At 43.2% G+C, this 22394-nt stretch overlaps 1 protein-coding gene across 4 annotated transcripts in view; it reads right to left on the bottom strand.

The window, feature by feature from the left end:
- LOC105200313 (POU domain, class 6, transcription factor 1) overlaps nt 1-22394 on the bottom strand; it is a 112299-nt gene that overhangs the window by 3202 nt on the left and 86703 nt on the right. For 2 of the 4 annotated variants that reach the window (XM_011167794.3, XM_011167808.3), the window contains exons 3-11: nt 10912-11092; nt 10664-10822; nt 10318-10509; nt 8342-8503; nt 7235-7488; nt 6190-6406; nt 4127-4307; nt 3328-3384; nt 2344-2427 (exon numbers count right to left, since the gene is read on the bottom strand). In XM_011167794.3, coding sequence (XP_011166096.1) covers nt 2344-2427; nt 3328-3384; nt 4127-4307; nt 6190-6406; nt 7235-7488; nt 8342-8503; nt 10318-10509; nt 10664-10822; nt 10912-11092 — 1487 coding nt within the window. The remainder of the gene's footprint in view (nt 1-2343; nt 2428-3327; nt 3385-4126; nt 4308-6189; nt 6407-7234; nt 7489-8341; nt 8504-10317; nt 10510-10663; nt 10823-10911; nt 11093-22394) is intronic. The other 2 variants (XM_011167815.3, XM_026132499.2) reach the window with 1 other exon arrangement.

Below are 22394 nucleotides of genomic sequence, written 5' to 3'. Positions count from 1 at the left end.
CTTAGAGGAAATTTACATTAGAAAAGATTCGATCTCGAAAGTCTCGAGTCGAGAGTACGCAAACTTTTTTGGCGTCGCGCGACTAGTCGACATAATTTCATTTGACGGCTAGCATTATCGGGTGGTGCGACGCGGGGCGCAACATGGAAAAAGCCCGCGACCACGACAGTAAACAGGAGAACTTCTGTTGGGACTCCCGGGTGAGCGATGAGAAGCGAGTATGGTGTGGCAGCGGGATCGGGGAGCAGACCGATGGTGGTACAGTCGCGGTACCGGCTCAAAATTTATGTTTTTAATTTAACTCCAAATGACCAACTGTCGAGTCGAAAAAAGTACACGGCGGGCCATTAGCATCGCGCGGTAATATTTCGTCGAATTCGCGAAAACAATATGCTAATGGAGAAGTCGGCGAGAGCGCGAAGAACCGACGCGACGCGACGCGACGCGAGACGAGGCGACGCGATGTGACGCGACGCGACGCGACGATTCGACGGGGGTTTGGATGCCACGTCGTCGTTGGTATGCGTTGGTGACCGGTGAGCGCAATGGAGAAACAACGCCAGGCGCAAGAAAGGGGAGAAAGAGGGAAAGAGGGAAAGAGGGAAAGAGGAAGGCGAAGAAAGAGGAGAGAAGTAAACGTGAGTTAATACGCAAGGCAACGTGAAAGCTGCGTGTAAGCTCGTACGTGGGTGTTACACGTCGTAGTTGCGTGTAGGTAGGGAAAGGGAGACGCGCGGAGAAGTTCGAACACGAAAGGTAGAAGAAAGACGGAAACAGTAGGAAGGTGGAGGAATGGAGGCTGCGTGAGCGGAAAGAATGACAGAGAGAGCGTCGCGCCGCTCCGCGATGCCGCTGCGGGTAAGAGTGAGGTGACGGCGGCGGTGGCGTGTAGGTAGGAGGAGCGACGCCGGGGGAGAGGTACATCAGAAACCTGATTTTAATTAGTCCACAGTTTAATTACTCGGCAGATAAATCGTGCACGTGCACCGCATAAACTAGCCGCTTTCATTTTTCCCGGACGCGGCCGGCGCACGGTCGACGCTTAGCTCTACGCCGCGCGAATGCAGGATGGGTCATTGTTGCTGGCTTGCTCTCGTGAAAAGAGAAACGACCCTACCCTGCACCGCTTCCGTCATCGAATCATTCGATTATTCCACGCGTGCCGCGCGTTTCTTTTGTAGACCGAAGCGTAGCGATTATTATCGCGAATGATAGTCAAGTATTTCGTTTGTTATTATTTTTTTTTATGCGAATGCGGCTATTTAATGCAGTCATATTTCTTCTTCTGGTCGACTTATCCTCGCAATTGCAAATATAGGCACGAAACTTGGCAAGCACGTTTTACAGATCTGTCCCATATTCATATTCATATTCATATTCCTCATACTTGACGCTAAATGCGATAATTCAAATTGCACGTATATTTTTTTTATACTCTTGCATAAAAAGATTTACACAGTCATGTATGAGTTAAATGGAAAACTACGTGTGTGAATACGAACTGAATAATATTCAGTCTCTTTTGATAAACAGGATTACGATAATGATGAACAGATAGAAATCAGAGATATACAACTCAATAATAATAACGTAGATACTATTTAACTGTAATAAATTTAATATTCAATCTTATTTTTAAAAAATTGCCGCATGAGCGAAGAATGCGTTAATGCAGTAATGTCAAAACCGTATCGCGGTGCGTTTTAATCGTAGCGCTACTATACATGGATTCCTGATTAGCTCGCGGCGTATAAAGTTCATTAGATTTTATCGTCTCATAAAATTTACACCTTGTGAATACGTAGCCCGAGATTCTTAGGGAGGATCGGTAGTATCTTTCGCGTCACAGCAGAGCCACCGCATTGGTCGCATTGCGCTGCTGCCGCGAGCGAGTAGCCGTCTCGCGATCGCGCGGTAACGGTTTCTCCCATTCTAATTAACATTCCACATATTTATTAAACGCGGATCCGCAATTAATCAGGTGGATTCAATTAGCGAATTACCAATTAGCACGCACGCGTTCGCACGCTCTCGCGTCGACGCGCAGACGCGAAGTCGAGGCCGCACTGGACGATTGCGAAATAATCGTGTATCAGAAATACAACGTTAAAGAACTTGACTTGCAATTGAGAAAGTCTCTCTCTCTCTCTTTCTCTCTCCGATTGGAGAATTTTACTTTTTTATTTATATTAATTATAGAGTGTTTATGGGACGTCGAAAGGAACGTTGCATTTACGATACTCTTCCGGCATAAATATATGTTGAACATCTTTTTTTGAATAAAAACATTTTCTCACGGTACTCGTGCGATAATTCTTAAGATATTGTAGGAGTATTACTCACCTCTCTTCCGCCTCCTTCATCCACCTCTCGAGGACAGGCTTAATTTTCTGCGCGCTTTTCGGCGTAATGTCCAGCTTTTCGAATCTAAAGCCAAGAACAAGGCTTGATCCATTTTCTTGCTTTAATTTCTCAGGAAATTGATTGAAAGGGGTATGTGTCGAGAAAAGACGACAGGGACATAAAAGATGTGTGAAATCCGATTCAATTTTTAGCGTAACATATAGAATGGTATGTATATTGAAATACTTTTGGAGAAACTCAAATCATTCAAATTTTTGTCTGAACATTTGCTTTTCGCCCTTACGTCTTTGTCCCACTAAAGGAGCACTAAGAGGCATGCATTGATTCAATAACAGGACATTGACAATGCGTGCATGCTTTAAGGTTTGGTGATGCCGTGTATGATGTTGCCAACGCGCTGCGCGACTAAACACTTGTTGTGCGGGCGAGCGATATGAATCCGACCCCGCGATCGAATCTCTCGTTGAAACGATCCGGGACTTAAACTCAGCGAACGATAAAAATCGCGAGTCCTCGGTTCCGTTCTATCCTTTTATTCTTAGCGCGTTGGCGACATCATGCCCAAGTTTGCCAATGCCCTGGCTCGAAGAGAGTTAATTTTAGAAGTGCTCCTTTCGCATCTCTTTTCCGAACGGAATTAGAAATTAGTGAGAGTGCTTGTGCAGCTATACCCAAATATGCCTGCCGGTTCTAAACGGGAGAGGACTGATCGCGAATCAGTCGAACGCAAATAAAGAAGTGGAAGAGAGGAAGACGACTGGCGTCTATTTTTATTTTACAGGACATACATCGTTTAACACGGTGGACCAATTAAATTCGTACTTTTTCTTAAAGCTCCTTTTTCGAGATTGTCGGAAAATTCGTGCTCAATTTTCCATTTGTTGGGTATAACTGCGGTTTCTTAAAGGATTTTAGAGTTTTAGATTTTTAGGTAAATTAAGTAGCATGGAGGGGTGAACGTACGTAGCTTGCTGCTGAGAGGCAATCTGCGAGGCAGCGTACATCTGGGTAGCCAGGGCACTGGGGAACAATCACCAATGCTTATGTTAGTTGATACGATAAGAATTTTCTGAGAGGTATAAACATTTTCTCTTATGTTTGACATTTTCTTTTTGCCTGCTACCGACATTACCACGGTGGTTCCCATTCGCATTTCAAAGACGCACGCGATCGGAAGCGACGACGAGGGTAGAATAAATAGCGTAACGATCTGGAAACCCTACCGATCCGTGAAAATTTTAATGTCGGTTTTAACATATTAAAATTTTTGTAAGTAAATAATTTCCATTTTACAAATAATTTTAATAATTCAATTTAGATTAAATTGCAGCATAAATCAGGAACCATCGTGGATTACGGTATGAATAAGTTTATCATAGCACCTCAAAATTGGAGAACGCACTTGCGAGAGTTGTTAAACTCCTTTGAACAAGTTTCAAACGTTGCGATAAATAATAAATAATGATAAAAAACGCGTGAAAAACAATTTTGCTGAAGATTACCGTACAAAAAAAAGAAATAAAGACATAAAATTGCTTCGAGAGTTTAGCTTTACATTCATTCCTAACGGGAAATGCTGTTACAAGGCCATCACGAACACGAATAACTATCTGTTTTTGCTACTCTGAACAAATCTTAACCCTTTCTACGCCATTTCCAGTGACCTGGCACACTGTCGTTTTACATTCTACTATATTATTGAATTCTCATTAGCGACGTCTGTTTCGATGAATGCGAGGAGGACGATGTAACGATAACTAACCTGCATATGGCACTTTGGCTGTATGCGGGGCCCTCAGTGACGCTCAGAGCCTGACCAACCTGGGTCTGTGTTAGACCCAGAGATAGTCTGCGTAGCTTAAAGACCTTGGCAAACTCCTTGATTTCATCTAAATTGATCCCATCGACTACATTGTTAGTAGCCTCATTGATCGTTGGCTGATCTGTAATAAAAATGCATTTTCTATTTCTCTCACATGAATTTATCTATCTGCAGATAGATAAATAAGCTATGAAAATCGTCGCAAGTATCGGGATTTTTTTATTTTAAAAGAAACGTGTTTCTTTGTCTCACAGAACGCAATAAAATCGATGAATCTTTGTACAAATTGCGTTGCGAGCCAGTTACAGAAATGATATCGAGTCGGTCATGCACGAGATGAAATATTCGTAGTTCAAGGGTTAACGCGCGATAAGCGACCCCTGCGTCGCGGATGATTAATTTTATAGCGATTTTAATGGTGCATTTTGAGTAGATCAGTGATCCACTGCCGGTCATTCGAGCGCACGTTTCAATCGATTCGCCGGGACGCAACGGAGCGCCGGCAAGAAGGCTGCCTAATGACATCAGGCGGCTTCGTTAAAGCAGCTCGAGCTACCACCGATTTCTCTCGTAAATCTGTCACCCCGAATGTATACGAACGCAATAGAAATGCCCACATACTTCGTAATCTCGACCAGTTCCCCTGGTTTCTGCGCCGCGCAATAAACTGCAAGTCCTTCTTCCGCGACGGTGTTTCTACGATCGTTAATTTCTGATCAAGGCACACCGAGTACTTCTCGCGCTTCAAACAAAAAGCTGCGAGCAAGTTATATGACTCGGCCATGACACGATAAATAAAGGAATAAGAATATCGCGAGCGAGAAGTCGCTGTTCAGCTCACAAAGTTAAAATGACTATGGCTTTGGTCGTGAGAGCGGTTATTGGAATAGCCTCTAAGTTTTATACGCATTACAAATTGGATAAAATAAAATACGACGTGGGAAACAGTTAATCGTTAAGACTTAACCGAGTGTACAAATATCAGAACTCCGCGTTTCAAGTATATCGTTTAATTATTTTTATTTGCAATAATAAGTAATAGAAAGTTAAACAAATTATTTTTATTGCAATCGCGATATCGTATCTTGATCTCTACGCGAGAAATTCTATCTCTGAAATTCTATCGGAGAAGAGTTACAACAAAGGCAAATATTTATGAGATAATACTCGCATCTGACACTAGCAATTGAGAATCGTTAGGCTTCTCGCGCCGAATGATTATTCCATCGCGTCAGGATGACGAAGTGCTAGTCTACGCGATGATTGTAAGTTATTAAAATTATTGTCAGCCAACACGAGGTTACGCGCGCTGGTAGAATCTTTATGGTTTCCTAGAAGGCAGTAAAGAACAAACTAATGCTCCGTAATGAGTCCAATATATGATATCCTATTACAGTCAAGCGTTTCATGATCAATACGTGTTTGAAACATTATTTTCCAGCTTCAAGAGAGAGATAGAATACGTGTTGAATATTAAATCGTTTTCTCTGCGACGACATTAATGTTTCGTGAATATTATCAGAGAGAAACGTTGCCGCTTTTTAAGCGATTAGAAAGAATCGAATGTGTACATCAATTATATAGAGGTGTAGGATTGCGATTTTGCGCCCGACCAGTCGGGCGATTAACACCTTGTCAAAAATATCGTCAGAATGTGACAACCTGGCAAGATAAAGATAAGGAGCGCGTTTGCATGTAGTAATTGCTTCTTTAAAAGTGATCATTATGCATGCAATCGCTTGTCGACATTAGCGAGTGTGCCTCGTATAAGCAAGTGATTGCGTTATAGGAAGATGGTGTCTCCGGCGAAAATTGTAATTAAAAGCTGTCAAGGAGTAACACGGCTACCCCGAAGGCGTAGCTCGATTATCATTTACCCGCGCGATGTGGACATCGTTTTAAACGCTCTGTCAAGTACCGCAAACCAATTGACACAGATCATTCCGACTTTCGACCCGTGGGTTAATATCACCGTAGGAAAAAGAAAATAAACTGTGTCTTACTCGGTGAATCATTCAAGAGATCATCCTCCTCATCCTTCGGACTATGCATACTACTCGGAGAAGCCTTTACCCCGGCACCGCCAGGTACATGTGACGTCGTGATAGTAATCTCGCCGTTGCTAGCGGCCAATCTGTTCAAAGCGGATGCGGCGGACACCACGGATTCAGTCAATGGCGACGACTGCTCCGGTCTCTCCCTGTGATGTTTTTCCGTCGGCTGTGAACACAATACGGTAATAGGGACGGATTAGTAGCTCATCGGAGACGAGAGCGCTCCTCTTCCACGTCAATTATGCACTTAATAATGAGACGGAACCTCGAATCGAGACACTTTAGAGTCTAATTAATGGAAGGAATGCCGTCGGTACGGAATACTTTCTTAACGAGATCACTCGGTATTGAGAATTATTCTGGTTGTTTCGCTGATCTTACCAACAGTCTACTCCGCGCCGGAAATGGAAACCGCGCGTTCGACTGTGCATCGCGATCCGATAGAAATCCGTTTACATCGTTAGAAAAAAATGGAAAAGAGGAGCCAGCGAAGGTATTTATTCTCTTTGATTCATATGGTAGTGTTATTCGTTGATGGAAGGTTAACTACACTAACGGTTATAGTTAAAATTATTGAGAAAGTGAATAACACGCATCGTACGGCCACTAGTGAGATGAAACGTGAAATGCATGCGGTTTTCGAAACAATACATCTATATGCGCGAAAATATGAAGCTTATTGTAAAAGAAAAACATTGCTATTTTAACAAGCAGTGATATGTCTATCAATTTTGTTGATAGCATGACATGAAGAATTCTGCTATTTTATATCTGTATAATAATATAAAATTGTGTATATATAATTATATAAAGCTATGTGATTATTCTAAGCGTCAATTATTAAAAATAAAAAAAAACAAGTTACATGGAAAAGATAGCACTAAAATTCTAAATCTTAAAATATTTATTTCGTATTTTTTATATTACTGATGAATTTATACTGTTTCTGTATTTTTGAAAAAAAAAAATGCTGGAGAGGGCGAGTCGTACGTACTGTGTAATGATTCATATGCGAGGTGTGTCGGTGGCTGTGCTGTTGAGGCGATGTCGTTAAAAGCGGTTGCTGAGAAGCCTGAACGGCCTGTACAGCCTGCGCCGCTTGCGCTTGTGCCGCCTGAGCAGCCTGAAGTAGTTGTTGAGGCTGCATCGCGTTCAGAAGTTGTTGGCTCGCCGAGCTATTGCTCAGAAGATGCGGCAAAGCGGCAGGGTTCAGTCCTAATCCCGATGCCAGGCTGGGGCTCGTGGGAACTGATAAAAGGACAAGTAAACGTGCATAGTACGACATCCAATGCCGCGTTAATCAGAACGTAAATACAGCAATCATGCTGTAACTGAACACGTACGGACATTTTGATAAAATGTATAAATGATTTGACGTCAGTTAAAAAATTTTAATTCAATAAAGAAGGAATTTATCGTTTTGAGTATTGCGGGCGCTTAGCGTATTTTTTTTCTATTTTCTCACTTTAATGAAATATTTATTAATGTTCATTAATAAATAATATTGTTTAATAATGAATGATAACGTGAAAAGAAATGTTTATTAATAAATAATACCGTAAGTTCGACGAAAATGCAAGTATTTTAGTAAAAGCCCTAGATCCAATTATAAATATAAAACGCAAGTATTTTAGTGAGTCCTAAATCCAATTATACATTGCAAGATCATTTGGTATTTTAAGATTTACGCGAAAGAAACTTTTATTACAATGCTTCTTATTACAAGCTGAGGTCCAGTTACACTGAACTTTAAACTATTCTGTATTTAAAGAATTAAACCTTCAACATTGGATATTTACGCGACATTGCAGATTTAGCAGATGCAAAATTTTCATATATACTACATAAGTATAAATGTTTTGTTCACTTTTGCGAGGATAAAAATAATAATTTAATCTTACGATGAATGCACAATAATGAATTGAGATTGAAACGTTTTAAAATATTTAATTAATGAAGTATATTATAGAACTTCCTAGAAGCAGAAATTTATATTTGTATCTCGTGACGCGTAAAGATGGATTTTTTAAATATTAAATTCATGATTACATCTGACACATGACACAGGAAAATCTTATTAATAAATTAATATTGAACTTACCATTGCTCGTAGGCGTATTGAGCATATTCTGCGGTTGAGCTAGAGATTGGAGATTCGCCAGTGTCGTAGAAACTACTTGTCCATTACTGAGCGCCAAATTCACCATTTGATTGTTCGTTACGTGACTGACCGGTATAGTCAAGATGGTTTGTGTCGCGATCCCTAAGAAATGAGAGAAACATGTTGCAAAATGAATTTGTTTCTCCGACCAGGGACTGTTTTCAAAATCAAGGGTGACAAAGGCAATTGATTATGTCTTCGTTAAAACGTTATATGATCGTATATCGAATCAATAGATACTTCATTTCCATTATGAACATAGTCCACGCGTCGTTGATCCAGGATGGGTAGTAAAGTTATCAGAGTCTCATAGAGGGATTATTAGGCAACCCATAGGGCAGGTAACCTCGCAGGCTAGCGTAGTTGGCAAACTATTATCGTCATCTTAATAGTGGGTACAGGTACTGGTACTGGACTGCGCTGCGAGAAGGACGCCTAATCATACTTAGAATAGTTTCGGGATTACCTCCAGCTCCGCTAATCTGATTACCCTGTACACGCGCTTAATATGATTACTGATCATGAGTACGTACCCGTGTTGCCACCTACAGCTAAGCTAAGCAAATCCCGTATTCCGAACAGCCATAAAAGTTTCACGTTCTGAGGTAAGGTCAACCGACAATCCGATTAACGTACAGTTCAAACGTTACCGAACGATAACGCACTATCAATACTTTCACTGTTCACTCAAGATCTCTGACAAAAGCGTAATGATTTGAAAATGTTTCGTTTATATCCGAGCGACAGCAATATAATATTTGCTTTTCGTTTACGCATTATAGTTATATTATCAACAAGAAGCAAAGAAGAATTCTCTTCTCATTTTTAGGAATATCGGAGATTTATTTATATCTGATAAAAAACGACCGAATGATGTTATTTCCATTTTGAACGGATCCAAGCGTACATGACCTCCCGTGTATTTTAATCTTCGCCGCTTTTTGGGTCTTAATCGTTCACACGATAAAATCTCGGACGGCTGATATCACTTTAAATAAAGCCACGGACATTCCTGCGGACAATAATTTCTATGAACGACAACCTATTGACCGCACTCTCGAGCACTCCTCGACTCATCCTCGCCGACACTCGATGTCTATCAGAGACCAATCGAGCGTTAGTCAGTTACCATCGATTGAGTCGAAAAGCAGTGCAAACATTATTTGCCGCCACGTAACTCGTCATCCTACCGCGGCCGGTCCATATCCACGAACTTCAATCCACTTAGGCGGAATCCCAAAGTTCTCCTTCTGCCTCTCGTCCTCTGCCTCCGCCCTGCTTCGTGCTATATCTCTATCTCTCGCTCTTTCTCTCTCTTCTACCCTTTCTCTCTCTTTCTCTCTCGATTGCTAGAATAGGAACCTAACTTGGTAGAAACGAAGTTAGCGCGGACCGCAATCGATATAATAGCGGCCGAATCCGCGGAGCTGCGATGTCCAGCCAGTGAGTGCTATAGGGTTAGGAGTATGAGGGGAGAAAGGACGGACCCGAGAAAGGAGGCAGGATGGGGTGGGATTCGTGAGGTTGGAGAGGGGTAGTGAGACGTTAATTATACATTGAAATTAGTTGCAGAGTTTGCCCTGTGCTCGGCGAGGCAGTCTAGGACCACTAAGTATGGACGACGGGCTGGCCTTAGTCCGAGCTCTGGTCAGAGATAGTCGATATTATATTATATATCGGCACATCTTGATTGCACAACATTATGCGCCGGCACAGCGCTGGGTTGTATATGTTCCGTTCAGCGGACGCGCAATGATTTTATGCGTGGCAAATGTCGATGAAATTTTGATTGATTGAAATTTCGTACATTATTTGCTAGCGCGATCCGAGTCAATATTACGAAGACAAGTTACGTAAGAAAGAGGGCCATTCACGTTCGAGAAATGCTGATATTGTAGAGTGCTAGTGTAACTTACCTTGCGAAGTGGGGATAAGAAGCTGAGCCCCTTGAATACCCTGAACCAATTGACCGGACGTTAGGATGAATTGAGGCATCGCGACCGGTTGTGGTTGAGATAATAGCTGAGGTAACGTTGCCATTGGAGCTGAGCTAGGTGGCAAAAGGTGGGAACCCGCCGTTGTACTCGAGGCTGTTGGTATCGTTCCGCCTGAGAATGAAAATTAATGATTTCATCGCGTTAAATTACTCTTGTCATCCGACTCTTGATCCTTGATTCTCATTTCCGACCCAACTCCTAACCACTCGCGTTTTTACGTATTATTTACAATCACACAAGAAATTCGATTTATTATGCTTCTTACCTGACGAGCTGACGGTTAAATTCAACGGAGTATTGATCAGCTGATTATTAGTTAGTCCCGCTGTCATTCCCTGAAGACCGGCAGCCAGCGACGCGACTTGTGGAAGGTTTTGCAAATTCGCTAAATTCTGAAGATTTTGAAGTGTCACCATGCCGGCCACTACGCACAAATTTTCAATAGTATGAGAACAATGTCCGTCGAGATCATACGAATCGATGAAATTCGTAAAAAAACTTGTTCGCACTTACTTGTTCCGTTTAGATGAGCTTGCGCGACCGCCGCACGTTTCGCTTGATGAAGATTTTCAGGTGACGGGCTCCGTCGTCTCTTTCGTGAATTCTTTATGTCATCTATCATCATTTGGTGTTCGTGGAGCATACTACCACCTGTCGCCGGTTCGGGACTTCCAGCGCTACTCCTGTCGCTATCCTGTAACAGATATATATAATCACATGTACGATAGATATATAATCACATGCCAGATTGAAATTCAATCACCTTCGATTTATACGAGGGCGAACAATAATCGCGAGAAATACCGTTGAATTGATTTATACAATTGTTCAATAACAATATAATATTAATTAAATGTGTATTATTCTAATGCGGATTACCAAGAGATGAGACATCTTTCTGAGTTTTTGATTTAAAATGTCATGCCAACATTCTCTCAAAATGAAAATCAATCGAGCGGTGACGCAAAGGTTTTAATACGCGTTAACAGTCATTTTCAAAATGACCGAAACATTCAATTATACGCGCGTGGTTCGTTATCACACACGTGCGATGCTTTTTATTGCGGTGGTACGTTTAACGTCGAAAATAGATTAATAATCATTCACAGTAAATGATACACATTAAAATATTCCATTTCAGGTGGGTAGAGGTGAGAAAAAACAATGACAGTAAATTAATAACGAGATAATTATTGTAATATAATGCATAAACCAATGAGTCTTACGTCACAAACGGTGATCACTGTCGAATATTAATTTCAATATCACTTACGCGTGGCAATGAAAATTGAGTTTCGCCTGTATTATCGCGATGCCGATCCTTTCCCATAAACATAATCCACCAATGCGTGTGCGGGCAAAGTGATTTAGTTATTCACGCTCAATAACACATTTTTGGAATTAACTTGGTCGGCCGAGCCGACCGTCCGATTTAATCAATACCAATTTGGCAGGACCGCGCGACATACGGTGCATCGTGACTTCCGAAAATTCTCATCGACAAATAACAGCCGCGAAAGATTATGCGGGAAAGCGAGAATTGTGCCGCGCGAAAAAAATATATTAATCATGCGTTTCCCGCTTGCTCCGCTTTCGTGCCTGCAGATATATAATTCATGCATATTTACGGAATACCAGCGGAATAATTAACGAACGCCGGCACATTAAGGCGTGCCGTATATACGTACGTGTGCACGTGTAGTCGAGGTTCTTAGAAGACAATCTAAATTATAATAAATCGATGGAGTATATATGCCGTAATGCTTTACCACCACGAGTGTATATCGACGATGGTGGTGGCTGTGCCGTGGAGAGTAATGTTACCGGTGCGGCCTCTTTGCATAATGGTATGGAAATATGCCGGAACGTGTATCGCCATAGTTGGATACAGATTAAGCGTTTTAGAGCTTCGACACTCGAGTAATTCGGGAAAAAGAGTTGCCGCGCGGATAACTGGACCCATGAATAAATCCTGGGAAAGCTTCTGCGGTGGTTATCACCTTACCTTGGACGTACGACTGTTTTGATTACGCGATTAGTCAAATTGACTAGATGATGTATTGACGTCGAAGTTACATGCGCGCAGTCTGAGTGCAAAATTTTATTTATTTATACTGTTTAAGATGGCAGCAAACTCGCCGCATATTTTTCTCGCAAAGTGTAATTATTTCTTTTCATAATTTTCTTTGGAAAAAAGATTGAAAAGATAGAAAGCAAATAAAACTTCCAAATTGTAACCAATCTGTAAATATTGCATTAATTATACCGTCAAAAAATCTCAGTACATTCAGCCTCACATTTTTTTTTAAAAGGGGTATCCTCTGGGTGCGGCTTGTAATCCTGGCTTGAATTTTCGTCAAAGTCGCACAATGGGCCGCGCGCGTCGCTGGTCGAGGCATTTCATTGCATAAAAAATAGATAAAGCCTGGTCGATAGGTAACGAACGAAAATAGGAGGCGCAGAGGGTACGGCAGTTCAATTTTTTTTCCACGCAAATTCGTAAACGGCTATACCGCCAGTATAGCCATCCTATATTAAATGGACGAGGCGAGGGGGATTAGTTGAATGCACAGGTTCGACCATTTTGCTTGTAAAAGTGCACGCGATATACAGCCAGGCGTAGAAACATATGTTTACGAGCATCCGGTATTTCGTATAAATTAATCAATGCCGCAGCATCGCAGCGTATAAAACAACTTTGTGTGAGATCGTCGACTTTGCTATTACTCGCCGAATGATTCTTTGTGCGTGAAAATAAATATGTATATTTATTGTATAAAAATAAAAGGTATTTGCATTATTGATACAGTCTCAATTTTAACAAATGCATTATATAAATGAATTTCTTGAAAACAAGCAGCTTTCAAATAGAACTTTAAAAGTTCTTCTACTTTTGTGCATTTGCTATATGATTCTCCTCTGATTGCTACAAATATGAATTATTATAATGAATTATTATAAGAATAAAATGGAATGAAATGAGTATTGATAGTTGTATATAAGATCGAAACGATGTAATTTGTAACTAGTAGATTTCTCGCTTCACGCCTCGAAACATAATACGGCAGTTGATTTATCCAAGCTCGTCGAACAAAAAAGCGATCATACCGCCCACGCCATTGGTTTCGCCACGACGAACGACGCTTTAAATTCCCTGAGAGAAATCAGTCACATGATCGATAAAAAATCGTTATCCAGCATCCATAAGCCATCTCGCTAATGCGAAAAACCGAGCACGATCCTCTCCCGGCCGCGAACGGGGAAGAGGGGTCTGGACGGTGAACGCGAATGGCCAGTGGGAGGCGCGAAAAAAATACACGGAACAGAGGAAAGAGGGCGGAGAGCGTTCGGTTGGTCGTTGGAAATGCAACAATAAACATTACTTATCGGCACGGGGGTCTCTAACAATGCGTATACGAGGAGAAGCGGCGCGGCTGGTAGCAAAGCGCAAGTTTTTTGCAATAAAGTCATTTCGAGCCGTTTGAGTTATGGGTAATTCCTGTGGAACGCCCGGGCCTGTGCGCTCTAGCTGGCTGGTCCGAGTCCGGTCCATTGATTAGTATTAATGACTTAGCTGCACTCATTTCGCCCGAATAAAAGTAATTGGATTTGGCTTCGACCCCGCGCGGACCGCGCTGTAGTTTGGCGTCGGCGGCGTCGGGCGGCGTCGGCGGCGGCGGCGTCGACGGTGGTGGCGACGGCAGCGGCTGGCAGAACAAAACTGGTGGGCGCGTGTAAAAATACATTAATATCTGTTTGCGCTTAATAAACGATAGCCGCGCTGACTTCAGACTAATGGCCGTATTCCGGAATCGGTAATACGCATTTTTATGTTTCTTTCTGAAATGCGGCGCCGCGCCGCACCGCGCCGCACTGTGCCGGTTTCCATCCCATCTTCGGCTGCGGCTGTTCCTGCCCCTAGCGATCGATTTGTCGAGCGGAATATCGTTAGTCGTTATGAAAATTGAGCGATTTTTTGGCAGGAAAAAGCTACGTACGCGAGCTTTGCTCGTGATCGAAAGCACGAGTACGACTGAAAAAGAAATTTTTAGAAGTTTTCATCAATTACGAATCGTAATTTTGTCAACACTAATATGTTAGCTAAGATGTAAATTAGATTGTTGTCGAATTAAAAGTAGAAAAGAACAAAAACTAAGGTATAAAGCTGAATGTAAAAAATTATATATTTTTTTTATGTAAATCTCACAAATAGTTTCAAAAATGTTTAAACTACTTGATTAAGTGATTCTGTCGATATAATTTGCAAAGAAACATTCTTTGTAAATATATTCAAACAGCTTTGAAGCTGTTGTGTAATTAGATTTAATTCTCTTAAATTTTATTTATATTTGGATGACAATAATTATCACGCGATCGATCGAGGTGAATAATTATACGGAATCATTCAATACGTCACAGGATGGCATAAAAAGGCTAAAGAACGATGAATTTCCTTCACGATTAAGGATTCTAACGAATCCTGCGGGGGGTCGCAATTATCACGTGGTCATTGCGAAAGGGTGTTATCGGGAGTGGAAACCCAGCGAGACAGTGGCAGAGGGTCTGCTCTCTATTCGGAAAGGACAGAACGGAGACAACTAGAGAAAGGTAGACAGAGACAGTTTGGCAGAGAGAGAATCATGGAGATAGTCATAGAGGAGAAGGGGAGGAAACGAGAGAGAGAGAGACAGAGAGAGAGAAAGCGTAGGAAGGAGAGAGTAAGAGATAGAATCCGCTCGACCCCTCGGTTCAGGCCGCTTTGTCTGTAAGTGTAATTAGTCCAGGGTGGGGTTCCTGGGAGTCGAGGCTCGGGGGTATAAGGGTGGGTAAAAGAAGGGGGGTGCAGCGGAGCAACGGGGTGGTTCATCCTGGATTCCCTCGCCCCGTCGCTGTGCCCCACCACCGCCTTATTTATATGCAAATGAGCTTCATTTCGCGATATTAATGTTCCACCCGAGTCGGCCTGCCTCGGCGCGAAAGGGTGCGAGGATACGCGGAAAAGGGTTCGTCCTCTTGCTTCGTATGTGTTTACGACCGTTTCACTTGCATGGACAGCAGTCGAGTCAAAATGTCAAAAATTGCGACGATCTCAGTGACCGAATGGATGAACGTACGTTTCGTCTTTCTACGAGCGACGCCGAGCGTAACCTGAATACATTATGTAAATTATAATTTAAGCAAAAAAAAGAAAAAAAATGAAAAAGAGTAGCAAAATTAAGATTTTTGAAAGAGAAATATTTCTGGCGTTTCCCTTGTTCTAATAAATCGAGAGAAGTTTAAGTATCGCCGCGCGTTTACAAGAAATCCGCCTTACGGCTGTCTCCTCCAGCGCGCTGCGCGATTAATCGCTATTACACGATGACTTGTCAGCCTTCCCAGGCGGATCGAAAATTTCCAACGGCACGCCGGCATAGTCCCAAGTCGCGGCACTTACATGGCGCGTAGGTAGTACAGATAATGACCGATTTATCGTAACGAGTGGAGCGTGGCGGCGGGTAGACAGACCCCCATCAAGGCCCCACCGGGGTAAATTAACAACAGACAAGCCACTTGAAACATTACCGAGGCTTCCTTGCGAAGCAAGCTGGGGGTGGGCTCGCGCTGTTGCCTTACTCAACATAAATTAGGGCCGATAGAAAGGGTAGATTGCAGAATGTTGAGTGTATAACGACCGGCGCGCACTGCCGGTAACGGTGTCTCGAGCATCCGCGCGTCGCGTCTTACTCTTGCGGCGCACGCGAGCCCGAAAAATCTTCGCCGTTGCACGCCACCGGGATTTTACACGCTCATGCACAAGAAAATTTAAGCGCCGATATCGAGACCATGAGGTCCCACCTTTTAATCAATACGAAATGTGTTAAAATATAGTTTATGATATGTCAAGTTATAATTTATTAAAATGTAATTTTTATCAAAGACTGGATGCATATTAAATATAGAATCCATATGGAAAGAACAATTTCGTCGACATCTAAAAATTTAGCTGAACACAGATCTGAGAATAATTTTGCTAAAATAATTATGAAGGACGTTCAAGCATGATGAGTAATGCTATAAATAGCTTTGACATTCTGGTAACCAGCTTGAGCGTTCTACGTAATTATTTTGATGGTCTAACATCATTATTTTCAGATCAATATTTAGCCATGTTTTGAGATACTTTAGCGAAACGATTCTTTTCGCGTGCTCTTCGAATAAATCTCATACATTATGAGATTTCATAAATGAATCAACATTGATTCCTACGTTGAAGAAAACAGAATCTTGTGTTTATAAAATGATTTAGTTTCATAAGATTCGCCGTTAATGATCTTGCGTCATCGGTGTTAAAATATATTTTTACGTAGCTACGTGATATCGAAGGGGAAAGTGATCGTTACGTTGAACGGTTTCTCCGGTAATGTTGCCTGAGTTCCTTCGAAAAGCTTAATTACGGCGAGTCAGCGAAATAATTCGAAATAGGAGTAAACGTTTGTGCCGACGGTATTTGCATTTAATGGATATTAAAATGAATGACCATCGCTCATTACGAATGCCGCGGGGCGTCCGTGGTAAAATCGTGGGTAATGAAGTCGCGGGGCGAATCTTACTTGTAAATGGATCCTTCATTATATCCAGATACAGTTCTTTGAGGAATGCGTTCTAACGACTGTTCGGACACGCTGCTAAGGAATTTATGAGAATTTCTCACCGCAATATTGAAAATGCGGCGTAATCGTCTAAAAAAAAAAAACGTTGAATTATCTCGCGAATATGCGGGTCCGGTCTTACGCGTTACGCTGATAAGATATTACACTTTTGAGTTAAGTCCACACAGCTGTAAATTCGATATTTGCCGTCTACACGACGAAATGTGTTGTTACAAGAAAAGAATCATGTTCTCGAGTACGTTTTGTATTGACACGCGAGCACGCGAGGTTTTATTTCTCTCGAAATTTTCTTCTCTCCTTGACCAGGACTAGGAGCAGCGCGAGCAATCTATTCCGGGTATTCTTCACAGCGGGCATCTTAATGCGCACGAGTCGTAAACCGCGCGGACGTGGTGTAAATCTATTCGTACCGTCGTTGTTTAGCTCGGTCTGTGCCCTAAGAGAGGGCGGTCGGTCGAAGCAGAAAGAGAGGGAGGACGGGGACAACGCCGGGGGGTGGTTGAGTGAGAGAATCGGAGGTGGGTCGACCGATGCATGAATATACATGACCTTACCACCAACCCTTACACCGCAACGGGGCTCTGCTTACATTATTGTATATCTAATTCCGCGGGTGGTTCTCAAAATTTGCCGAACGCCGCGCGACTACGGCGCGCCGCGCCAGTTGCCCACACCCGGCTGAGAATCACTGCCAGCTCACGACATTATGCAGGCAGTCTACATATTATACATTCGGACTGGGATTCAATTAAGTTTGGTTAGACCAAGTCCCGCGGCCCTCTCCCGCATCCGGTCTGTACTTCCTTTCTCCGACTCGCGCCTGCAGAGGTGTTCCAAATAGCGTGCATTTTTGGTACAGCCAATATTGTCGTCGAATAAGATTCTTGTCCGGCATTGCATTTCATTTGACCTCGAAGACCACGATTCACATTGTTGCTCACGATACATGGGTATTTGCTATGAAAAAAGAACAGCCTTAAACGCACCTTGAAAGTGTAAAAAAAATACTTCCTAGATATGACAAGCACGCGCTAAACGATAACGCGCTAAACGAGTATGTTAAGTAGCAGACATTCGTTAAAGAATAACGTCGACATCTTGCGATAAATAAAGTCGCGCCGTGTTACCTCTCGCATGTCCCTTGAATTTCTCTTTGCAAGAAAATGAAGCAATCTCCCTGCAGTGTCGGAATTCAGTAGAATCGCGACGGAGGTTGAATTACATCCTAATTCGCCGAAACTATGATTATCCATCAGCCGACTCAATCATAGTCGAGTCGGTCCTCGCGACATAAGCAACAAGAGCGTTTGACATTTGGCGGGCGTAACCAACCGTGGCAATAAGGTTAATTGAAATACGTCAAGTATAACGCGTAGCGTTGAGAATACTTGTACGAGTCGATCGTCGGTGCGCCGCGCGCCGCCGCGCCGCGCCGGTTCAAGACACGCACACGCTCGTGACACACTTCGATATATACCGCTGGATAGGTAATTAGCGGGACCACGTGGTGCAGTCACGATACGAAGAGACGCACGAGCGAGAGCGTCGGCAAGTGCGTGAGCGCTCGTCGAAAAGGATGACGGATAGGTCGCCGGGAGTGGAGATCACGTAAGGGCGGATCGAGAGGGACACGGGGGTGGCTGGCGCGCAGCGGGCAGGAAAGCGAAGGGACGCTATAATAATGACGGAAAATTGCGCGTTTCCATGATACGCGGCGCAGATCGTCGGCACTTAATTCAATTCGATTGCGATACAGTTCAATAATTCGATTAATTAAAAAATATCATAGAGCCGCTCAGTCAGCTCGATCGGCTGCCGCGCCTTCCGCTTCGCGAGAAGCGCAAGGTCTCCGGGAAGCGGACCGGCCCCCTTTGAGCGCCTCTGATTAAGAGGGCTGGTACATCGATGGCGCAGAGCCCAGCTAATAGCTGAAACGCACCCTTCGATGTTGCTGCATCGTCTGTAATTATTTGATTATGAGTATCGAACGTTCCCGGTGTTCCCGAAAATCTCCCTAACGACTGCATTCACTTCGGCGATTTTTGCCGCGCGTGCAGCTGCATCGTTGAATCAAACACCTACCCTGTACTCTCCATCTAGCTTACAATTGGATGCGAGCTTAGATGCCATGATAGCTTATACTCGTAAAAATCTTATTAATTATATTAATATGATGCAATAAGCTGTACTAATTATATTAATGGAAAATTCATATTTTCTATAGATCGTTTAGCAACCAAGGAAAATGAGAAACACAATTTATTTTATGTACGATTGCTCTTGCAGTAAAAAAGGCATTCTTCGAATGTTTCAGATTTGTCTTTTTTTTATATTTATATTTAGATTTCTTTTTTGTCTCTTTTTTATGACCTTATTCCACTCCCTGCGATTTTTGCGATGGTAAGGAATATCAAAACGCTGTGAATAATCGAAAAGTGTCGACTGTATTATCAGAACGTTAACTTTGTAAAAAAAAAAAACGTAGAGAATTATTTATTGACATACAAACGCGAAATGAAACCAGAGAATTAGGATCTTTAATTATCGATAAGATCTATTTTAAAAGTGGCGATACGCGCAACGGTCAATATTTAAGAACATACCCCGACATACCATTGCTATATTAATGTTTAATTAAAAACAAATGGCGCGGTGACGTCTATCTGCGGATTACTTTCTATTAGCTAATTAATTACGCCATATCGATATCTCTCCCGCTATTTCATTAATATGAGGATAACGGCATAATAATGCGACTGCCACGTCACGCGATGCCCCGTGACGGTTTTCCAGAAATTCGAAAATATGTAGGTAACCGCACGTTAGATTCGCCATACTTAAAAATAGCTGACGACGACGACGGCGCGCCGCCGAGGAGCGCCGCATTCGGGAATGTTATAATCCTGGCGCGGTGTCATAATGATAATAACAACGCGTTAATTAAACTCGCTGATTTATGCGCCTTTCATATTGTAATTGCTCACCGAACTCGAGTCGAGACGCGGAAAGCGAGCGCGCAGCTACGGTCTCGGGCGATCTCTCGCTCGGAGAGCTGAGATAATGCGAACGAATTAATGAGTCAAGGCGCAATTAATATCGACCACTCGCGCTCGCCGTCTAGCGGCAAAACCTCAACGTTATCTTTACCTTTCGCGCCGCGAGAAAGAAAAGACGCGGGGAAACGGAAAAGATGGGTGCAGATTTTCCTAATTTTTTTTTTCTACGTTATAATCGTAATAGCACGGGAGAAGGTGTTCGCTCTCCTGGCATAAAGTGCGAGTTTCGCTCGCGTAAATTGCGTATTCTCCTTTCGCTGCCCAATTCAGCTCAAGAGTCTCGAATACAATTTGTTACGATTTAACGTCGGCCGCGGGGGGGAGGAAAAGCGGGCGGACGCAAATCGCTTATTTACACCGTGAACGGTGTAATACGCACGCGCTGGAGGCCATATTTAGTTTACCAACCCGTGGGTATAATGTCTTTTTAGGTACGTTAATTAACAGTATTCATTTTGCACAAAGGTTTCTAATTACGCACTGTACGGAGCCATAGACTTAGTACCGCCTCCGCCATGGAAATGTTATGTCCTTCCTCGAGGTCTGGAGTTTACGACGTTGACGTCAGCGAAGCGTGCGCGACGGATGCGAGCTAGGCCAAGCACTTTCGGGCCGATTTTCGGCGAGGATCGCCATCTGTATCGGCATCGACCTAGCCCTAAGGCTCCCCCTCGACGTTTGCGGGGGGAACGAGCATTCGACGATAGTCGCGAGCGAGAAGCCCGCAACGCGGTCGGCCGCCACATTGCGGGTCAATACTTGTCCAGCCGCTTCAGTTAGCAGTCGCATTAATTAATTATAATTAAGTTTTAGTTGACGCGGCCGTGGGGCGGAGCGGGGTAAGCAAGGCAGGTAGCTACGCGACTCGCATTTTGAGCATTACCGATATTATGCAGATTTCACCCCCTTTCGCCGCCTGGGTGTACCTCCCGCCCTCCGTCCTTCCCTCCCCCTTCTCCCCCTGTTTCTGCCACTGCCTCTCCTTCACCTTACAACACTTCACCTCAACCATCCCACCTCCTCCGCCACTCCGGCCGTCCTCATCCTCCAAGACACGCTCGCTTCTCGTGCCACTTGCCGAGCGAGTCGGAGAATGAATTATTTACTTATTTACGGTACGGAACTAGCGAGCGGCTCGTTACTTACCTATAGACAGTCGAATTAAAGCACCAAGGTTGAAATCGCACGTCCGCCGATGTAGAGCCGTTTATACACGATGCGCCTCATAGTTTTCTTGTAACGTCAAGATACAAAATGTCTTGATGCGACATTTTGAAAAGCGCCAGTTATATTGCTCTTTCGTAATATTCGCCCGAATCGTTTAAACGCGCGCTTCGAAAATCTGGCGCGCCGAAACGCGCTTTGCGGCGAGGCGCACCCTGCCTCGGTAAACCTTCTTTCGTAAAGAAAATTTTCGTGACCAGTCGAGTGCGAAAGAGCGCGGAATAGGACGCGCCCTACGGCCACGGCTTCCGCCTTTCGCGAATGGTTTTGGCAAGGGGTTGCTGAAACGACGTCAGGCGTAGTCCCGAGCGGCGGCAACTGCACGTCGCCGTAAGAAGCTGTTAATCTTCGGTAATAAACTGTATTTTCATTATAATACGGCATGAATATGCAACGGCGATAATGGCCTTAATATCCCGGCATGCATCTTCCTGTGCTTTACGAGCTGAGCCTCCTCTGCCGGAATTTGAGGCGTACTCACAGTGGATTTTGCGACGACGTTACTGCCGACGCTACTGCCGTCGCTCTCAAGAAGATCTCCTCCTGAACACAACGCGCGCATTCTCGACTTCCTTCTCGAAGCCGTAGACGAAACGTATCATCATTTCGTCATTTATTCAGATTACAATTGTCTACGATAAAACGCGCGCGACCACGCAACGAGCTGTTTCATTCTATTGTTCGGAGCGAGTTTGTATAACGTGACATTTTTAGCATTTACTATGTCACCAGGTTTAAAACTTAATTAGAATTAGAATTAAAAGTGTTTACCGTGAAAAATTGATTTTATGGTTTAAGGCACTTTAAATTGTTGTCCCGTCGTCGGTCGTTTAATTAAAATTAATTGATATTGAATAAAATCCAAAATGTTAACGTTGAGAATAGGTTACATTTGCAAAACTAATTTTCTGCCTCTCAATATAGAAATAAAGGACTACGCGCTCGATCGAGAATCCGAGCTTGTAATGGGCGCGATACGTTACGCATCGCCGTTAATGCGAGCCGACTTAATGTAAGCAGCGAGCGAAGGAATAATAGTGGCCTAGCCTACGGACATTCATTTATC

Source organism: Solenopsis invicta, chromosome 11, assembly GCF_016802725.1.
Source record: "Solenopsis invicta isolate M01_SB chromosome 11, UNIL_Sinv_3.0, whole genome shotgun sequence".
NCBI lineage: Eukaryota > Metazoa > Arthropoda > Insecta > Hymenoptera > Formicidae > Solenopsis > Solenopsis invicta.
The sequence above is the reverse complement of the archived record's forward strand: the minus strand, read 5'-3'. Positions and strand labels throughout refer to the sequence as shown.